The 18676-nt window shown below is 39.5% G+C and overlaps 2 protein-coding genes across 2 annotated transcripts in view; both read right to left on the bottom strand.

Moving 5' to 3' along the window:
• Window positions 1-18676, bottom strand: part of LOC144979525 (complement C3-like) — a gene marked incomplete in the record, with an annotated part of 98032 nt that overhangs the window by 40531 nt on the left and 38825 nt on the right.
• LOC144980171 (complement C3-like) overlaps window positions 1-18676 on the bottom strand; it is a 21359-nt gene that overhangs the window by 2433 nt on the left and 250 nt on the right. The window contains exons 2-13 of the mRNA XM_078927745.1: window positions 18639-18676; window positions 17957-18085; window positions 15103-15195; window positions 13317-13437; window positions 11864-11965; window positions 10187-10375; window positions 9042-9114; window positions 6278-6431; window positions 5835-5909; window positions 4567-4870; window positions 2677-2879; window positions 1685-1846 (exon numbers count right to left, since the gene is read on the bottom strand). The exon at window positions 18639-18676 is cut by the window's right edge and continues 187 nt beyond it. Coding sequence (XP_078783871.1) covers window positions 1685-1846; window positions 2677-2879; window positions 4567-4870; window positions 5835-5909; window positions 6278-6431; window positions 9042-9114; window positions 10187-10375; window positions 11864-11965; window positions 13317-13437; window positions 15103-15195; window positions 17957-18085; window positions 18639-18676 — 1643 coding nt within the window. The remainder of the gene's footprint in view (window positions 1-1684; window positions 1847-2676; window positions 2880-4566; window positions 4871-5834; window positions 5910-6277; window positions 6432-9041; window positions 9115-10186; window positions 10376-11863; window positions 11966-13316; window positions 13438-15102; window positions 15196-17956; window positions 18086-18638) is intronic.

The raw sequence follows: 18676 nt of genomic DNA, 5'->3' as shown, positions 1-18676 counted from the left end.
CAAGTAATAAAATTAAAAAAACCAAACAATCCACAACATTGCGAAATAAAAAAAAAAGTCACAACAAAATTGAGAAAAAACAACTACAACAACAACAACAAAACAAAACAACAGAATAAATCAACAACCCCCCCCCCCCCCCAATAAAAAAAAGAAACAAACAAAAGAAGAAGAAAATAACAACAAAAGAACAAACAAACAAACAAACAGAAAATACAACAAACCATACTAAACCATAAACAAAAGAGAAATCCTCTTTCTAAGTGAAAATCGCAGAATATTTTTTTTCCAACTTGAAAAGCATTGCTTTTGCTTGTCTCTAATAGTTTTCAGAGCCTATAGGACACATAAGTCATTTCAAAAGACTTTCCAACATTTGTCTACAACAGAGAGGGCCTACAAAATTCCTCTGTCGTCTATCTGGAATTTTGTAGTGTATTTATAAACGTGCGGCTATGTGGTCTAGTGGTATGACACTCGCTTTCGGATCGAAAGATCCTGGGTTCGAGCCTCGTTCGGCGCATAGTTGAGTCCTTGGAGAAGGCTCTTTACTCACATTCTCTCACCGTACTCAGGTGTAAAATGAGTACCTGGCCATTAACAGCGTTGTCTCTGTCCCAAAAATTAGTAATATCGCCTGACAGGCGTCATGTCTCGTCCTACATGTTATGTGTTGCTGTTGGCCAGGGACCCCTTGTAAAGCGCTTTGAGCACGTTTAGTGGATATTGCGTATATAAAAGCTCAAGTTTTATGGGTTTTTTTTACATGTCTTTATTGTTTTTGTTGTTGTTGGCTGAAGAAGGGTTTTAACTAAATAATAAATAAATTCCCTTTATTCATCCCTAGGGAAAATTTTTCTTTAGGAACTATTCCAAAGGAATACTGGAATAACTCACGCGTCAGCCGCAGTGCAGCGCCGCAAAATGAACTAAGGCTGGGTGACTTGCTCAAGGCCACACAGCTCGACGGGTTCCTTTCGGGTACGAAGCAAAGACCATACCGGTGAGCACGTGTTAGGTATTTTGTTCTTTTTTCATCATCATCATCATTGCTTTTTTCACCCTGGGTCAGGGTATAGGCCACAGACAAAACAGTTTCCATCCTTCTCTATCATCATCATCATCATCATCATCATCATCATCATCATCATCATCATCATCATCATCATCATCATCATCATCATTGCCTTTTTCACCCTGGGTCAGGGTATAGACCACAGACAAAACAGTTTCCATCCTTCTCTATCATCATCATCATCATCATCATCATCATCATCATCATCATCATCATCATCATCATCATCATCATTGCCTTTTTCACCCTGGGTCAGGCTATTGGCCACAGACAAACAGTTTCCATCCTTCTCTATCCTGAGCTAACTTTTTTTTAAAAATCTCATTCCATGTCTTACCACTTCTCTGTATATCAGCTTTGTCTGTTGTCCTTCATAAATTCTGTTGTTCCAGAAACTCTTCGGTCGCCCAAGCTAAAAAAAAAAGGATTTGGTTTGTTCGTGCGTCTGCGTTTCTGTAACGGTTTGAGTTTAACGGAAAGGGGTGTTAACCCTTTGCCAACCCCCAACCTGGAGGACCAGGTGACTCAAAGATGGGGAATCACACACCATTAGTTGCCTTTTACGACACTTTTTTGAAGCTGTCATATTCATTTTTATTAATGACTTACATTATTCAGGGATTCTGGCCTGATGGCGTTTTGTTCCGTGAATTTGAATGAGTGAGAATAGTGCTTGGTCTTGTCGCTGGTCACGTTGCAGGAGAGATCCACCTTGAGACCCGTTTTCACCAGGCTGTAGGAGGACAAGGCTTGGATTGCTGCCATGCTGTCCTGTACAAGGGATGACAAAAATAATTATTAATATCTACCATATGCCTTTTCAGTAGTTCATGATGATCAGCGAATATTATATATTTACACGTCTTTACTTCTGCAGGCCATAAGCAACCAAATTTTGATTAATATCGGAAAAGTCGACCATAAGTCTTCTTTTGTTGTTTTCTAACACTCAGCATTGCACGCAAAAAGACGCTTGTTGAACACGTTCACGTTGTATGAATTTCATTTATACACTTACCGACGTGCACTTATTTGCAGGTCTGATAACCCAATTCCTTATGGGCTCATTGTTGTAATGGAAATATTTTTAAAATGACGCTAAATAATATTGTCCATTACAACAATGTTAAACTATTAATTCCCTTTATTCATCCCTATGGGGAAATTTTTTTTTTAGGGTCTATTCCAATCGAAGACTGGAATAACCCAGGCGTCAGTCGCAGTTCAGCGCCGCAAAGTGAGCTAAGGCTAGGTGACTCAAGGCCACACAAAGCGGCGGGTAGTCGAACTCGGTACCTTTCGGGTACGAAGCAAAGTCCATACCGCTGAGCCACGCTGAGTTTCCATGACCCACTAGACCCTTAAGCCCGGATATCAGAAGCGCATATAGATAGAACGAAGATGACGTCACACAGGCCTTTGTTATTGTTTTTTGCCATCCGCGTTTGTGAGTAATGCTCACTGAATTGTATTAACCTGACTATAAATGTTCATGATTACACAGAGTTTTGTGTGTTGGTCCGTTATACTTCCGGATGGCAATGTTGTGAACTCCTTGGCCAAGCGCATACTATCTATAATATGTGTACGTCAACACTCACCAAAGCACCGATAAAACATCCATGTTGATTTCTTTGAGCAACCAACCAATCAGCGATGGCATCCACATTGGCCTCGGGACGGTCCAAGAATACGAGCAGGGCGTATGCAGTGGCCTCAATGGCGGAAGCTTTGACCCCTCTGTGATACCAAAATGGAATCTTCTTGTCCTCGTTGACTTCCTCGGTGGACCAGTACACTTGGCCTGAAATGCATTACAATACGATTCAATAGTCTGATGTCACGCCGCCCGGAAACGGCGGCCATCTTGGCTCTAAACAAAGAAAATCATTACTTTCTATTCTTCATGCTGGCTAGAACTTTTCATATGCCTTGTGATCAGAATGTGTAAAAGTCAAAACATGATCAAATTTATGGGGTTTTTTTTCCTCTGGATACGCTTTTATGCTCGCCGGGGAATTATTTCATACGGGCGTTCGCCATTGTTCCGATAGTTTAGAGCCAGTGTTACTAAGTTACCATGCGTCATTAGGAAGGAAGTGACGTTACGACTGTTGAAGAGTATTAACCAGTAGACTTTTGACCAATCAAAACATGGAATTTGTGACACACCTTCATACGTGCTCGGACAAACATAGTTGGTTGTTTTATAAACAATGCAGTGAATGATATCGACCTTTCTATGATTATTCTAATTGTATTCATATCGCCAAATGGGTGACTAGTTATCACACATAGTTTTCGGTGTTGGTTCTCTTGATCTCAAGCAGTTGAACAGTGGGTATTTTGCTTAGACACATACCATCGATAGTAAAGCATGTGAAGTTCGCTATGTTTACCAATCAGTGCCATTGTTTACATTATGACGACTGTACGAGAGGTGTGGCTATCTAGGTATCTATTTCAGGTAGTGAGAATCAAGAACCTCAGATCTTCTGATTGTAAACATGTCAGTGTATTCCTCTTAGTGGGGACGTGTGCTTGTGTATGGATGATGCATTTAAGTGATCTCAAACTTTGATAGTGTGCTCTTGGAATCTACATCTGTTTCCTATTTGAAACAATTCCCCTTTGTCTTACCTTTTCTTTGGGTGCTTTAATTATAATTCTAGAACTTTTCATTATCCTATTTTCCTCCTTTTTACAGGCGCTGATATGATTTTGATATTTTGCAAAAAGTAAAACCCTTAAAACATAAGCATAAACAAACATAGAAACTGATACAGATATATCTATATGAATAATTTTCAGAATACTTTATGTGTAGAGTACTGTATTTCCCAATCCAATCGCGTCACATCTTAATTTTATCCTCTTTTTTTTCTGTTATGGGTGTGTATATGCCATAGAACAACAAATCCTTTCTAGTCCTCAAGCCAATGATACTGGCAAAAAGAAGCCTGGTGCGAGGAATGGAAAAGGAATAAACCAACAGGAGGGGAACTAATTGAAGATCCCTGTAAAAGTCTCCCAGGTCTACAGGATCAACCAAGAAAATACTGGGTAGCTGCAAATAGACTACGGTCAAAACATACAAGAACAGCTGCCAACATGCACAAATGGGGGCTCCAAGAATCACCAACATGCCCAAAGTGCAACCAAGCACCACAAGATGCAAACCACCTCTTACTAGATTGCCCAGAGACAAAACTTGAAGGGGGATTTGAAACCATCAACAAATGTGATGATGATTTCAGAACCTGGATTGATACCTTGAACATAGAAGTGTAGCCGAACGATACTACTACTACTACTGGCAAAAATAAGGTAGGTTCAAATGGTGGCCATTGTAATACATCCCAATAGGCGTCATGTCTTGTTCTACACGTTGCGTATTGCTGTTGGTCAGGGACCCCCTTGTAAAGCGCTTTGAGCACGTTCAGTGGATATTGCTCTATATAAAAGCTCAAGATTTTATTGGAGTTACATACCTTGAGAGTTTATCTTGCTAATGGCGGCCAGTTTTTTGACAGCCTCCTCCGAAGCTTTTGGCTCCGGCTCCAACTCGTCCTCATCTCCCTCCACCAAACCCTCCTCAAGATCCTCTAGCTCTTCCATCTCCCCCTCTCCCTCCCACGGGCTTGGCTCCGAGCCCATTTCTGCGGCGGCTTCGTTGAACCTCTCAAAGAGTGTGAGAGCGTACGCTACCTTGGCAAGCACCATGGGTTCTTGGATTGTATCCAGGTTATCTTCCAAGTAGTACGCCATTTGGTACAATAATGATTCGTGATCCTCCTGAAAATCGAAAGGTAAAAGGATAGAAGAAGTATCTAGATAGAAGAAGCTTTGCACGGTTATGTGGTCTAGTGGTATGACACTCGCTTTCGGATCGGAAGGTCCTGGGATCGAGCCTCGCGCTCGGCGCATGGTTGAGTCCTTGGAAAAGGCTCTTTACTCACATTCTCTCACCGTACTCAGGTGTAAAATGAGTAACTGGTCGTTAACAGCGTTGTCTTTGTCCGAAAAACTGTAATATCGCCTAACAGGCGTCATGTCTCGTCCTATATGTTAAATGTTGCTGTTGGCCAGGGTCCCCTTGTAAAGCGCTTTGAGCACATTTAGTAGATATTGCGCTATATAAAGCTCAATTTTAATTTTAATTTTTTTAAAGAAGTATCTAGATAGAAGAAGCTTTGTAAAGCGCTTTGAGCACATTTAGTGGATATTGCTCTATATATAAAGCTCTTAAAAATATTTTTTAAATCTTTTAAAAATGGATTATAGCATTTAAAAAACCGTAAAACTGAGAAATGGTATATACCGCCTCTTACTCTTACCTATTTGAGTAAGCCTTCTCTGTATATTTTTTTCTTTCTTTTGTATTTACATATATAGCATGTTTTAAGTCATTCTCTTCTGATTCTGGCACCACCTTATACTGTAAGCTCATGGGTTCGAGCCTCCCGCTCGGCGCATAGTTGAGTCCTTGGAAAAGGCTCTTTACTCGCTTTCTCTCACCGTACTCAGGTGTAAAATGAGTACCTGGCCGTTAACAGCGCTGTCTTTGTCCGAAAAATTGTAATATCGCCTAGCAGGCGTTATGTTCCGTCCTACATGTTAAATGTTGCTGTTGACCAGAGACCCCTTGTAAAGCGCTTTGAGCTATATAAAGCTCAATTTTTAATTTTTTAAGCACGTCACGCCATTGAGTTCAAGTATTTTTGTTTGCTTTTTAAAGTGTTGGGCAGAGGACACTTACGCTTTTGTACCTCTCACACTCCAAGATGGCGATGAGGACCTCAGCTGACAGCATCACTTGGTAGTCCAAGGAATCCTGAAAAAAACATGAGTGGTGTGTGTAAAAAAGGGGGAGGGGGTGATGTGTGGAGGGTGTAAAGAGGGGAGGGGGAGGGGGAAGGGGAAGGGGGTCAGTGTAATTTATAAATTATCTAACTTTGTTAACATTATGATATCGATCACTATAATTACTAATATCATGAATCACTCGTCTTTGGCGACAGTCATCATCATCATCATCATCATCATCATCATCATCATCATCATCATCATCATCATCATCATCATCATCATCATCATCATTATCGTCATCGTCGTCGTTGTCATCATCATCATCATCATCATCATCATCATCATCATCATCATCATCATCATCATCATCATCATCATCATAATCCACCTTACCTTAGCAAGTCTCCAATCTCGTTCCTTCAAGGTTCCATTCTTGGGGTCCACCTGATTCAAGAGCCAGTAGAATCCATGATCGATGAGAATCGCCTTGTCGATGAAGGCAAGTTTAGAGGATCGGCACAAGGTCTTCAAAACGGCTGTCGTCAACCTGTCAACGAGACATAATATGTGACCCACCGTATCAAAGCGGTATTATGTCGGGATCCACTCGGTAAGGGAAATTGAATTCATAGCCACAAATATCCAACTTGGGTTTAATTTCTGTACGTTTGGTGGAGTATAAAGACTATTTCTTGCATTGCAAAAACTTCTAAGCTCCAATTTCTCATCATTCTATCTATAAATTCACTTCTTGGAGTCTGAATCATCCCGACATAATACCGTTTTGACACGGAGGGTCACATATGTGACCACCCTCAAAATGCGGTACTATACCAGTCTTTGCCTTCTTGCTGCCCATATGGAAAGCAACAGCTATCTCTAATACGACTAAACTTGTAAAACATTATTCTGTTCCAATCATCATCATCATCATAGCTTGTAGCTCCAACACCGAACCCACTCCACAGCATCTGTGGAGATGACTCTTAGGTCATGGTCAGTGCAGTTGGGCCCATCCTGGCATTCTCTAAGGATGTGCTCCATCGTCTGCTCTGGGCATCCACATGTGCACAAGCTCGTCTCAGCCAGCTCCCACTTTTTCATGCTTCCAGCTGTTCTCCCAATGTTTGCCCCGTGCTCTGCCCAGTGTTCCCCATTTATTCCAATCCCAAACCCGTTCATCTGTGCGATCTGAAACCTGGCGAGTCACAAAAACCCTTACTCAAAATATTCAGACCTCCGAAGGCGTTTGAAAACCAGATGGCAAGACCTCATTGCTAGCAAAGAATTATGGGAAAGGTTAAACAAAGAAACAAACCATCAGCACACAATTTCCGAGGGGGAAATGGAGCATCGGTCCGCCACACCTTGGGAATAAAATGAAACAACGTCATCCCCCAGTCCCTGGATGAGAATCCCCGAAGGACACGAATGGCTGGGCGTCCGAAAAAGACATGGAGGTGTTCACTGTTTGATGAAAGGAAGATGACAGCAGCCTCTTATGGTTTTCACACTATGTTATGACGATCGACCCAATCAGCAAAGTCCAGTCCGCATTCGTGCACCGTCGCAAACCTGCAGGGTAGCATCGTCACAACACACCGTTCGACTAGATGCTCTGCCATCTCAGGTTCTTGCCCACAGCGGGTACATGTTGGACAAGTAGAAAGACCCCACCGATGAAGCGCACTGGCCGCGAGGTAAGCCATTCACCTCTCTGATCAGATAACCTCAGAAAACTAATATTGCTCTCCCTTTCTTTGTCACCCAGCTTTTCAAACTATTTAAATATGTTTTTCTTCATCATTATTGCCTTTTTTACCATGGGTCAGGGTATAGGCCACAGACAAACAGTTTCCATCCTTCTCTATCCTGAGCTAACATTTTTAATCTCATTCCAGGTCTTACCACTTCTCTGTATATATGTTTTTCTTGGTCTACCTTTTACTCTTTTTACCTTCTATCTTTCCTGTGAGAGCAAGATGTTCAATACATTTATGTCGATTTAGGTGCCCTAAAATTGCATATTTGTCTTTTTCTTATTGTACAAATTAATAACATTTTAGTTTCAGCTTGCTCTAATACTTCTTCATTAGTTTTCTTCTCTGTCCATGAGATTCCTAACATCCTTCTAAGAAACCACATTTGTGACCCACCGTATCAAATCAGTATTATGTCGGGATCCTCTCGGTAAGGGAAATTGAATTCATAGCCACAAATATCCAACTTGGGTTTAATTACTGTACGTTCTGGTGGAGTGTAAAGACTATTTCTTGCATTGCAAGAGCTTCTAAGGTCCAATTTCTCATCATTCTATCTCTAAATCCACTTTTTGGGTTCTGAATCATCCCGACATGATACCGTTTTGAGACGGAGGATCACATTTTTGCTTCCTCCAGAGGATTAAATAAACAAATTCCATTTCCGAATCATGGACAATAATAAAACCGAATAAAAGGGGAAAATGTAGTTTCTCTTTTGCTCAATAGGGAATGAGATTAGCGGAAGAGTAGCGTCCCTTGATTGGACGCCACCCATAGTCGGTCCGCGAGGACGAGAGACGCATGCGCACAACCAAAATGACGTTCTCTCTCTAATAACTTTTCCGCCGGTGACGTCACAGACTATGGGTGACGTCCAATCAAGGGACGCTACTCTTCCGCTAATCTCATTCCCTATATCCACTAAACTTACTGAAAGCGCTTTACAAGGGGTCCTTAGCCAACAGCAACGCTTAACATGTAGGACTAGACATGACGCCTTTTAGGCGATATTATAATTTTTTTCCGACACAGACAATGCTGTTAACGGCCAGATAGTCAAATCACACTGAAGTACGGGGAGGGTTTGTGACTAAACAACGTTTTCTAAGGACTCAACTATGCTCCGTTTAGAACGTGACTCGAACACAGTAACTTCCGAATCGAAGGGTAGGATCATACTACTTATTATCATCATCATGAACACCATCATCATCATTAGCATCATAATCACCATCATCATCATCATCATCATCATCGTCATCATCATCATCATCATCATCATCATCATCATCATCATCATCATCATCATCACTATCATCAATTTCATAATTATCATGATGTATCCTTATTAAAATCCCAAAGACAAATCTGAAACATAAAAAGTAAATAGTTACCAGGTCCCTTCTGGTGAAGTTGGTGTCAACGAGAATGCTTGCTCTTTTCTGTATTTCATCAACCTGGCAACACCTGATACAAAATATAACAGACATTGCTCTATATCAAGTTGTGATCTCTCTCTCTCTCTCTCTCTCTCTCTCTCTCTCTCTCTCTCTCACTCTCTCTCTCACTCACTCACTCACTCTCTCTCTCTCTTTCTTTCTCTCTCTCTCACTCTCTCTCTCTCTCTCTCTCTCTCTCTCTCTCTCTCTCTCTCTCTATATATATATATATATATATGTATATATATATATATATAGAGAGAGAGAGAGAGAGTAAGAGAGAGAGAGAGAGAGAGAGAGAGGGAGAGATAAATAGAGAGAAAGATAGATAAGACTGATAAATATATAGGTATACAAATGGGTAAATTTATATAGAAAGATAGATAGATCGATAACTGACAGATAGATAGATAGATAGATAGAGGAATAGTAAATAGATAAGTAGAAAGATGATAGATAGAGAAATCGTGATAGATATATTAGGTAAACAGAGGGATAGATAGATTGACAGATAAATAGATAGATAGATAGATAAATAGATAGATAGATAGATAGATAGATAGATAGATAGATAGATAGATAGATAGATAGATAGATAGATAGATAGATGGATAGATAGATAGGTAGGTAGGTCGGTAGGTCGGTCGGTAGGTTGGTCGGTCGGTCGGTAGATAGGTAGGAATGTAGGTCGGTCGGTCGGTAGATAGGTAGGTAGGTAGGTCGGTCGGTCGGTCGGTCGGTAGATAGGTAGATCGGTCGGTAGATAGGTAGGTAGGTAGGTCGGTCGGTCGGTAGATAGGTAGGTAGGTAGGTAGGTCGGTCGGTCGGTCGGTAGATGGGTAGATCGGTCGGTAGATAGGTAGATCGGTCGGTCGGTCGGTAGATAGGTAGGTAGGTAGGTCGGTCGGTCGGTCGGTAGATAGGTAGGTCGGTCGGTCGGTCGGTAGATAGGTCGGTCGGTCGGTCGGTAGATTTGGTAGGTCGGTAGATAGGTCGGTCGGTCGGTCGGTCGGTTACATCGGTCGGTCGGTTACATCGGTCGGTCGGTCCGTCGGGGAACCGGTTCCATCGGTCGGTCGGTCGGTCGGTGGATGATGTACCGTGTCTGACAAACTTCCTGGCCCGTTCCCCAAGCTTCTTGTCCATCAGTCCCGACATGTTAGCATACAGCAAAGCGTGGACTGTAGGGCCAAGATCGCCAAGGACCTCCTCGGCATTCTGCACCGAATTGTCTAGCAGGCTCTTGGACTTGATGACTGCGTGGTTGATGATGTCGCCCATCAGGTCACCTGGGGGTCAAGGACGTAAGAAAGGTCAATAATTACTACTTTTGTAATATTCAATTCAATTCAAAGGGTTATTTTTAGGCAACTCCCAATATAACTCATACGAAACAATAATGTGATCTCAAACACTGGTTCCAATCTCAAAAAAACACTCTTCTAGAGGACTGGATATATAGATAGTATGCATTTGGCTAAGAAGCTCATAACATTGCCATCCGGAAGTATAATGGACCAACACACAAACTATGTGTAACCACGAACGTTTATAGTCGGGTTAATACAGTTTAGTGACCATTACTCATAAACGCGGAAAGCAAAAATCAATAACAAAGACCTGAGTGACGTCATCTTCGAACTATCTATACATTGTATAAATGATCTTCTGGTTTCAGAATGATAGCATCTTATTTTCTTGCCCTAAATAAATGCTTCTTCAACTTTTTTTATTTTTGTAGGCCAAAATAACAATAAAAACAGTGGATCTATTAAAGAAAACTGACTGTACTAACATTGAAAACCAAATAAAAAGAAGAAGATGGCGTTGGCTTGGTCATGTGGCCAGAATGGAAAAAGGGTCACTTTCCAAGACAGCCTTGTACTGGACAGCAGATGGGAAGGGAAAGCGGGGAAGACCCAAAGAAACCTGGCGAAGGACCATGGAGAACGAATTAAAGGAAGCAGGCCTGTCCTGGAACACAGCCACCGCAAAAGCAGCCGATCGCAAAAAAATGGAGATGTCTGGTGGATGCCCTGTGTGCCTCAAGGCCCGAAGAGGATTAAGTAAGTAAGTAAATAAATGCTTGGCTGACAACAGATGTCAACCATTCTCGATCTCATGTCCTATAATCTTAAGAATCTGTCTATACACACAGCTGCCAAATTATGATTCAGTATATAATATATTAATTGTTTATGTCTTAACAAAGAAAGTATTGGACTGGAACCCTCAGGGCAGAAGATCAAGGGGAAGGCCACGAGGAATATGGAGAAGAATTAACGAAGTGATATACAGAGAAGTGGTAAGACATGGAATGAGATTTTTTAAAAAGTTAGCTCATGGTAGAGAAGGATGGAAACTGTTTGTCTGTGGCCTATACCCTGACCCAGGGTGAAAAAGGCAGTGATGATGATGTCTTGACCGTAAAACTGGTTGCACACTTCCAATGGGTTTTGAACGGGAAGAGAGGAAGGTGTGACGTTACGACTTCTGCTTCCCATCATTGTGTATAGGGAATGAGATTAGAGGAAGAGTAGCGTCCCTTGATTGGACGTCACCGGTGGAGAAGTTATTTGTAAACAAACCAACTACAAGCCAAGCGCTCGAAATACAAAATTTATTATTCATATTTCTGTACAAAAATGCATATCATAATCAACGTTATGCATTTATGTACAGAAATATGAATGAGTAAGTAAGCGGGATTAATAAACTCGTAGATAGTAATACGCCCCGCCTATATAAATAGAAATATACGGTTTGTTTAGTCTTACCGAATGCTGAAATCTTGCAGTTTTCTGTCCCTCGAATTATCTCCCTTGGCATGGCCAGGTCGACTTTAGTTTTCTGTGTTTTCTTCCTCAAGTCGATCACATCTGAAAATGGAAAAAAAAGGACCATCATCATCATCATCATCATCATCATCATCATCATCATCATCATCATCATCATCATCATCATCATCATCATCATCATCGTCGTCGTCGTCGTCGTCGTCATCATCATCATCATCATCATCATCACCATCACCATCATCACCATCACCATCATCATCACCATCATCATCATCATCACCATCATCACCTTCACCATCATCATCATCATCATCATCATCATCATCATCATCATCATCATCATCATCATTATTATTATTATTATTATTATTATATTATTATTATTATTATTATTATTATTATTATATTATTATTCATTATCATTATTATTATTATTATTATTATTATTATTATTATTATTATTATTATTATTATTATTATTATTATTATATTATTATTATTATATTATTATTATTATTATTATTATTATTATTATTATTATTATTATTATATTATTATTATTATTATTATTATTATTATTATCATTATTATTATTATTATTATCATTATTATTATTATTATTATTATTATTATTATTATTATTATTATTATTATTATTATTATCATTATTATCATTATTATTATTATTATTATTATTATTATTATTATTATTATTATTATTATTATTATATTATTACTATTATTTATTATTATTATTATTATTATTATTATTATTATATTATTATTATTGTTTTAATTATTATTATTATTATTATATATTATTATTATTATTATTATTATTATTATTATTATTATTATTATTATTATTATTATTATTATTATTATTATTATTATCATTATTATTATCATTATCATTATTATTATTATTTTTTATTATTATTATTATTATTATTATTATTATTATTATTATTATTATTATTATTATTATTATTATTATCATTATTATCATTATCATCATCATCATTATTATTATTATTATTATTATTATTATTATTATTATTATTATTATTATTATTATTATTATTATCATTACCCATTAGACTTTAGGTCCTGACCACCTGTCCCAATGGTTCCTTTGGTAGAGTACTCACTTCACACACAGCGGGACCAAGATCGTTCCCGAATGGAGTCCATCATTTTATTTCTGACCCCTTTCCCCCCCCTCCCCCCCCCCCCCCCCCCCCCCCCTCGGGGTCTCCAAGCATTGATTGGGTAGATGTTTCTGCTAGATCTCATGGAAAGCACTTTGAGATAGACTACCCTTCTATCCAAAGGATAGCAAGCAATTGCTATTGTCCCGTTTCACGCTATAAGAAACCGGTTCCGTGGAGCTTAAAAGCTCTGAAGGACAACATGTTCTATCTATCCTTACTTTTGATAGTGGCTGTGTCAGAGAGCATGACCTTTCTCCACTTTTCAGGTTGGAAGCTCGCGTGCTTTGCTTCGGGGTCAAGGACGAATGTCAGCGATTTCCTCATTCTCTGTCCCTCTGCCTATAAGGTTGGAGGTGAGAGTAAAAGACATTGGATTTGTATTAAATGGTACCATGGATGAAGTAAAAGATCTTTGCATCAAAGTTGTCGAATATTACGGAAATGCGTTTGTCACCGGTCTGTCCCTTAGTTGTGCCCAACACAGTGTCGACAGTTATAAGAACAACTTAGACGAATATGAACAACATTAAATAAATAAATAAATGAATATATAAATGAGCTTTTATAAAGAGCAAATATTCACTAAACGTGCTCAAAGCGCTTTAGAAGGGGCCCCCGGCCAACAACAACACTTATCATAATAATATAATATAATATAATGAACTTATATAGCGCCTAGTTCCAATTTGGAATTGCTCACTGGCGCTTTACATCGACACATCATGTATGATATACAAATATAGAACTGGCATGTTAAAAACCACACAAATTCGATGATAACATAATATATTATAATAAAATACATACTAAGAGTCCAAATTATATGCCCTACAGAAAAGCTCAGTTTTTAACCGTTTTCTAAAGATAAGTGGATTTTCACTATTTTTAGTTTCAATATTGATGGAGTTCCACAGTCGGGGGCATGGTGGTCAAAGGATTTCTCATGAAAAACTAACGATTTTGGGGGTTCCCTTAGGATATTTAAATTAGCAGATCTTAAATTTCGACTGGGTTCATAAAGGTGGATAAGTTCCTGAAGGTAAACAGGAGCGGAATTGTTTAAGCAATTGAAAACATGGGTGAGTATTTTAAATTCAATCCTAAACTTTACAGGTAGCCAGTGTAGTGTATCATGTAGGACGGAACATGACTCCTGTTAGGCGATGTTCCAATTTTTTTCAGACAGAGACAACGCTGTTAACGGCCAGATACTCGTTTTACACCTGAGTACGGTGGGAGAATGTGATGTAAAGTGCCTTTTCCAAGGACTATGCGCCGAGCTAAGCTCGAACCCAGGACCTTCCGATCACATAGGTGACACGTATTTCTTAAAGACCAGGTTTGAGAGTTGTTACCAAGATGAAGGTCATTTAAATCGATCGATATTTGAAGGAGTTTTCTGGTCAAACTTTTGAATACGAGATTTTCCAGTGTATGGTTAAGTATGTTAAGTTCATTCCACCATCAGGCCATCTTCAGTTGATTAAAAGTCGGTAGCTGCAAATAGACTACGGTCAAAACATACAAGAACAGCTGCCAACATGCACAAATTGGGGCTCCAAGAATCACCAACATCCCAAAGTGCAACCAAGCACCACAAGATGCAAACCACCTCGTACTAGATTGCCCAGAGACAAAACTTGAAGGGGGATTTGAAACTATCAACAAATGTGATGATGACTTCCGAACCTGGATTGATACCTTGAACATAGAAGTGTACTACTACTATTAAAAGTCGGTCAAAGGTCATTCAGGCTACCTTCAGATGATTAAAAGTCGGTCAAAGGTCATTCAGGCTACCTTCAGATGATACAAAGTCGGTGAAAGGTCATTCAGGCTACCTTCAGATGATTAAAAGTCGGTCAAAGGTCATTCAGGCTACCTTCAGATGATTAAAAGTCGGTCAAAGGTCATTCAGGCTACCTTCAGATGATACAAAGTCGGTGAAAGGTCATTCAGGCTATCTTCAGATGATTAAAAGTCGGTCAAAGGTCAATCACTTACCACAACGTATATCTTCTTCTCTACGATGTCCCTTTCGTTGATGTTGTAGGCGTCCACTCTGAGAGTTAGCTCCCCGTTCTCCAGCGGAATGACCTGTTATGGAAATACATTGTGGAATGGGCATGATCTATATTAACTTTCCATGTGCTCGAGGTCATTGGTCACATTGCAAAATGTGCTCAAGGTGACCCACTTAGTGAAAAGTGTTCACAGCTTTTAAAATATCTAACATCACAATTGGTCATTTGATTAAGCTTGACACATGGATATGTTTATAATATTTGTAAACAAAGCAGCGTGTTTACATTTGTTAAGAAATATCCAATGTTTGGACAGCAACAAATCATGTGATTGATGACCTGGTTGAACGAAAACATGAATAGAGATCGTTCCCATTGGTCTAGGCAATCGTCAGCATTGAATCACAAGTTTATGAGTAATTCTCACTAAACTGTATTAACCAGACTAGAAACGTTTATGGTTACACATAGTTTTGTGTGTTTGCCGTTTTACTTCCGGATGGCAATGTTGTGAACTTCTTAGCTAAGTGCATACTCTCTATAGCCTGACACGGACCACAAAATGCCGTCAAAAGACATGTCTTTCGCCGCAAAAGAAAACAAATCGTGAGTTGTATTCAATAGTTCAACCAATAGAATCATTTGTTTCCTTGAGCTCTACTGACGACAACTCACTAGGCGGTGCAAAAACAAAATAATGACGTCAAAATGCCAGTCTTTTTGGGTTTCAGTGCCAGGCTATAACTTAACGATGGCTACGTTGACACTGACCACAAAATAACGTCAAAAGACAAGTCTTTGGTCGCAAAGGAAAACAACTTGTGAGTTGTATTCAATAGGCCAACCAATAGAATCCCTTGTTTCCTTGAGCTCTCTCAGAGACACCTTACTAGACGGTGCAAAAACCTAAAAAATGACGTCAAACTATGTCTTAGAGAGTTCTAGCGTAGCCATCATTATGTTATATCCTGATACTGAAATCCAAAAGGACTGGCAGTTTTACGCCATTATTTGGTTTTTGCACCGCTGAGTGAGTTGTCGTTGGTAGAACTCATGGAAACAAGTTATTTTATTGGTTGAACTACTGAATACAACTCATGATTTGTTTCCTTTTGTGGCAAAAGACTGGCATTTTGACTTCATTTTTTGGTCAGTATCAGGCCATAACTTTATGAGGGCAACGGTTCCAGTGTCAGACTATAAGTTAAAGATGGCTACGGTTCTAGTATCAGGCTATATGTTAACGATGGCTATGATCTAAGCCCATAGGGTTCTAGTGTCAGGCTATAAGTTAACGATGGCTAAGGTTCTAGTGTCAGGCTAAAAGTTAGCGAATGCTACGGTTCTAATGTCAGGCTATAAGTTAACGATGGCTACGGTTCTAGTGTCAGGCTATATGTTAACAATGGCTACGGTTCTAGTGTCAGGCTATATGTTAACGATGGCTACGATCTAAGCCCATAGGGTTCTAGTGTCAGGCTATAAGTTAACGATGGCTACGGTTCTAGTGTCAGGCTATATGTTAACGATGGCTACGGTTCTAGTGTCAGGCTATAAGTTAACGATGGCTATGATCTAAGCCCATAGGGTTCTAGTGTCAGGCTATAAGTTAACGATGGCTAAGGTTCTAGTGTCAGGCTAAAAGTTAGCGAATGCTACGGTTCTAATGTCAGGCTATAAGTTAACGATGGCTACGGTTCTAGTGTCAGGCTATATGTTAACGATGGCTACGGTTCTAGTGTCAGGCTATATGTTAAATATGGCTACGATCTAAGCCCATAGGGTTCTAGTGTCAGGCTATAAGTTAACGATGGCTACGGTTCTAGTGCCAGGCTATATGTTAACGATGGCTACGGTTCTAGTGCCAGGCTATATGTTAACGATGGCTACGGTTCTAGTGTCAGGCTTAAAGTTAACGATGGCTACGGTTCTAGTGTCAGGCTATAAGTTAACGATGGCTACGGTTCTAGTGTCAGGCTATAAGTTAACGATGGCTAACGGTTCTAGTGTCAGCTATATGTTAACGATGGCTACGGTTCTAGTGTCAGGCTATATGTTAAATATGGCTACGGTTCTAGTGTCAGGCTATATGTTAACGATGGCTACGATCTAAGCCCATAGAGTTCTAGTGTCAGGCTATAAGTTAACGATGGCTACGGTTCTAGTGTCAGGCTATAAGTTACCGATGGCTATGATCTAAGCCTATAGGTTCTAGTGTCAGGCTATAAGTTAACGATGGCTACGGTTCTAGTGTCAGGCTATATGTTAACGATGGCTACGGTCTAAGCCCATAGGGTTCTAGTGTCAGGCTATAAGTTAACGATGGCTACGGTTCTAGTGTCAGCTATATGTTAACGATGGCTACGGTTCTAGTGTCAGGCTATATGTTAACGATGGCTATGATCTAAGCCCATAGGGTTCTAGTGTCAGGCTATAAGTTAACGATGGCTACGGTTCTAGTGTCAGGCTATATGTTAACGATGGCTACGGTTCTAGTGTCAGGCTATATGTTAACGATGGCTATGATCTAAGCCCATAGGGCTCTAGTGTCAGGCTATAAGTTAACGATGGCTACGGTTCTAGTGTCAGGCTATAAGTTAACGATGGCTACGGTTCTAGTGTCAGGCTATAAGTTAACGATGACTACGGTTCTAGTGTCAGGCTATAAGTTAACGATGGCTACGGTTCTAGTGTCAGGCTATATGTTAACGATGGCTATGATCTAAGCCCATAGGGTTCTAGTGTCAGGCTATAAGTTAACGATGGCTACGGTTCTAGTGTCAGGCTATAAGTTAACGATGGCTTTGATCTAAGTTCATAGATCGTTCTAATACCTTGACGTCTCTACTCTTGGTACGCTGCTTGCCAACCTTGAGAGTGAAGTTGGTGTTGTGTTGATCTGTTCCACGGTAACGATTGGCCGAGAAACACAACCCTTTGTCTCCTGTCAGTTTCACACCAACCTGAAAAATAAATATGTAATAGATTTCGCCGGATGTACCAGTGACCAGTGAGATTGATATCATCATCATCATCATCATCATCATCATCATCATCATCATCATCATCATCATCATCATCATCATAATCATCATCATCATCATCATCGTCATCATCGTCGTCATCATGGACATCATCATCATCATCATCATCATCATCATCATCATCATCATCATCGTCGTCGTCGTCATCATCATCATCATCATCATCATCATCATCATCATCATCATCATCATCATCATCATCATCATTGTCGTCGTCGTCGTCAAATAAATATATATATATATATATATATATATATATATATATATATATATATATATATATATATATATATATATGAATGTCCTGTAGTTCAGACAGTGCTCCATAAATGGACGAATATGAGTCGCTTTTTACACATATATAAATACAGACACACACACACACACACACACATATATATATATATATATATTATATATATATATATATATATGTGTGTGTGTGTGTGTGTGTGTGTGTGTAAATCCTCACCTCGATATCCTCTGTATGGAAGTTGTATATAGCGACCT

Source organism: Berghia stephanieae, chromosome 9 (genome assembly GCF_034508935.2).
Source record: "Berghia stephanieae isolate SIO BIC M18660-M18661 chromosome 9, UCSD_Bste_1.3, whole genome shotgun sequence".
In the NCBI taxonomy this organism is placed as follows: Eukaryota; Metazoa; Mollusca; class Gastropoda; order Nudibranchia; family Aeolidiidae; genus Berghia; species Berghia stephanieae.
The sequence above is the reverse complement of the archived record's forward strand: the minus strand, read 5'-3'. Positions and strand labels throughout refer to the sequence as shown.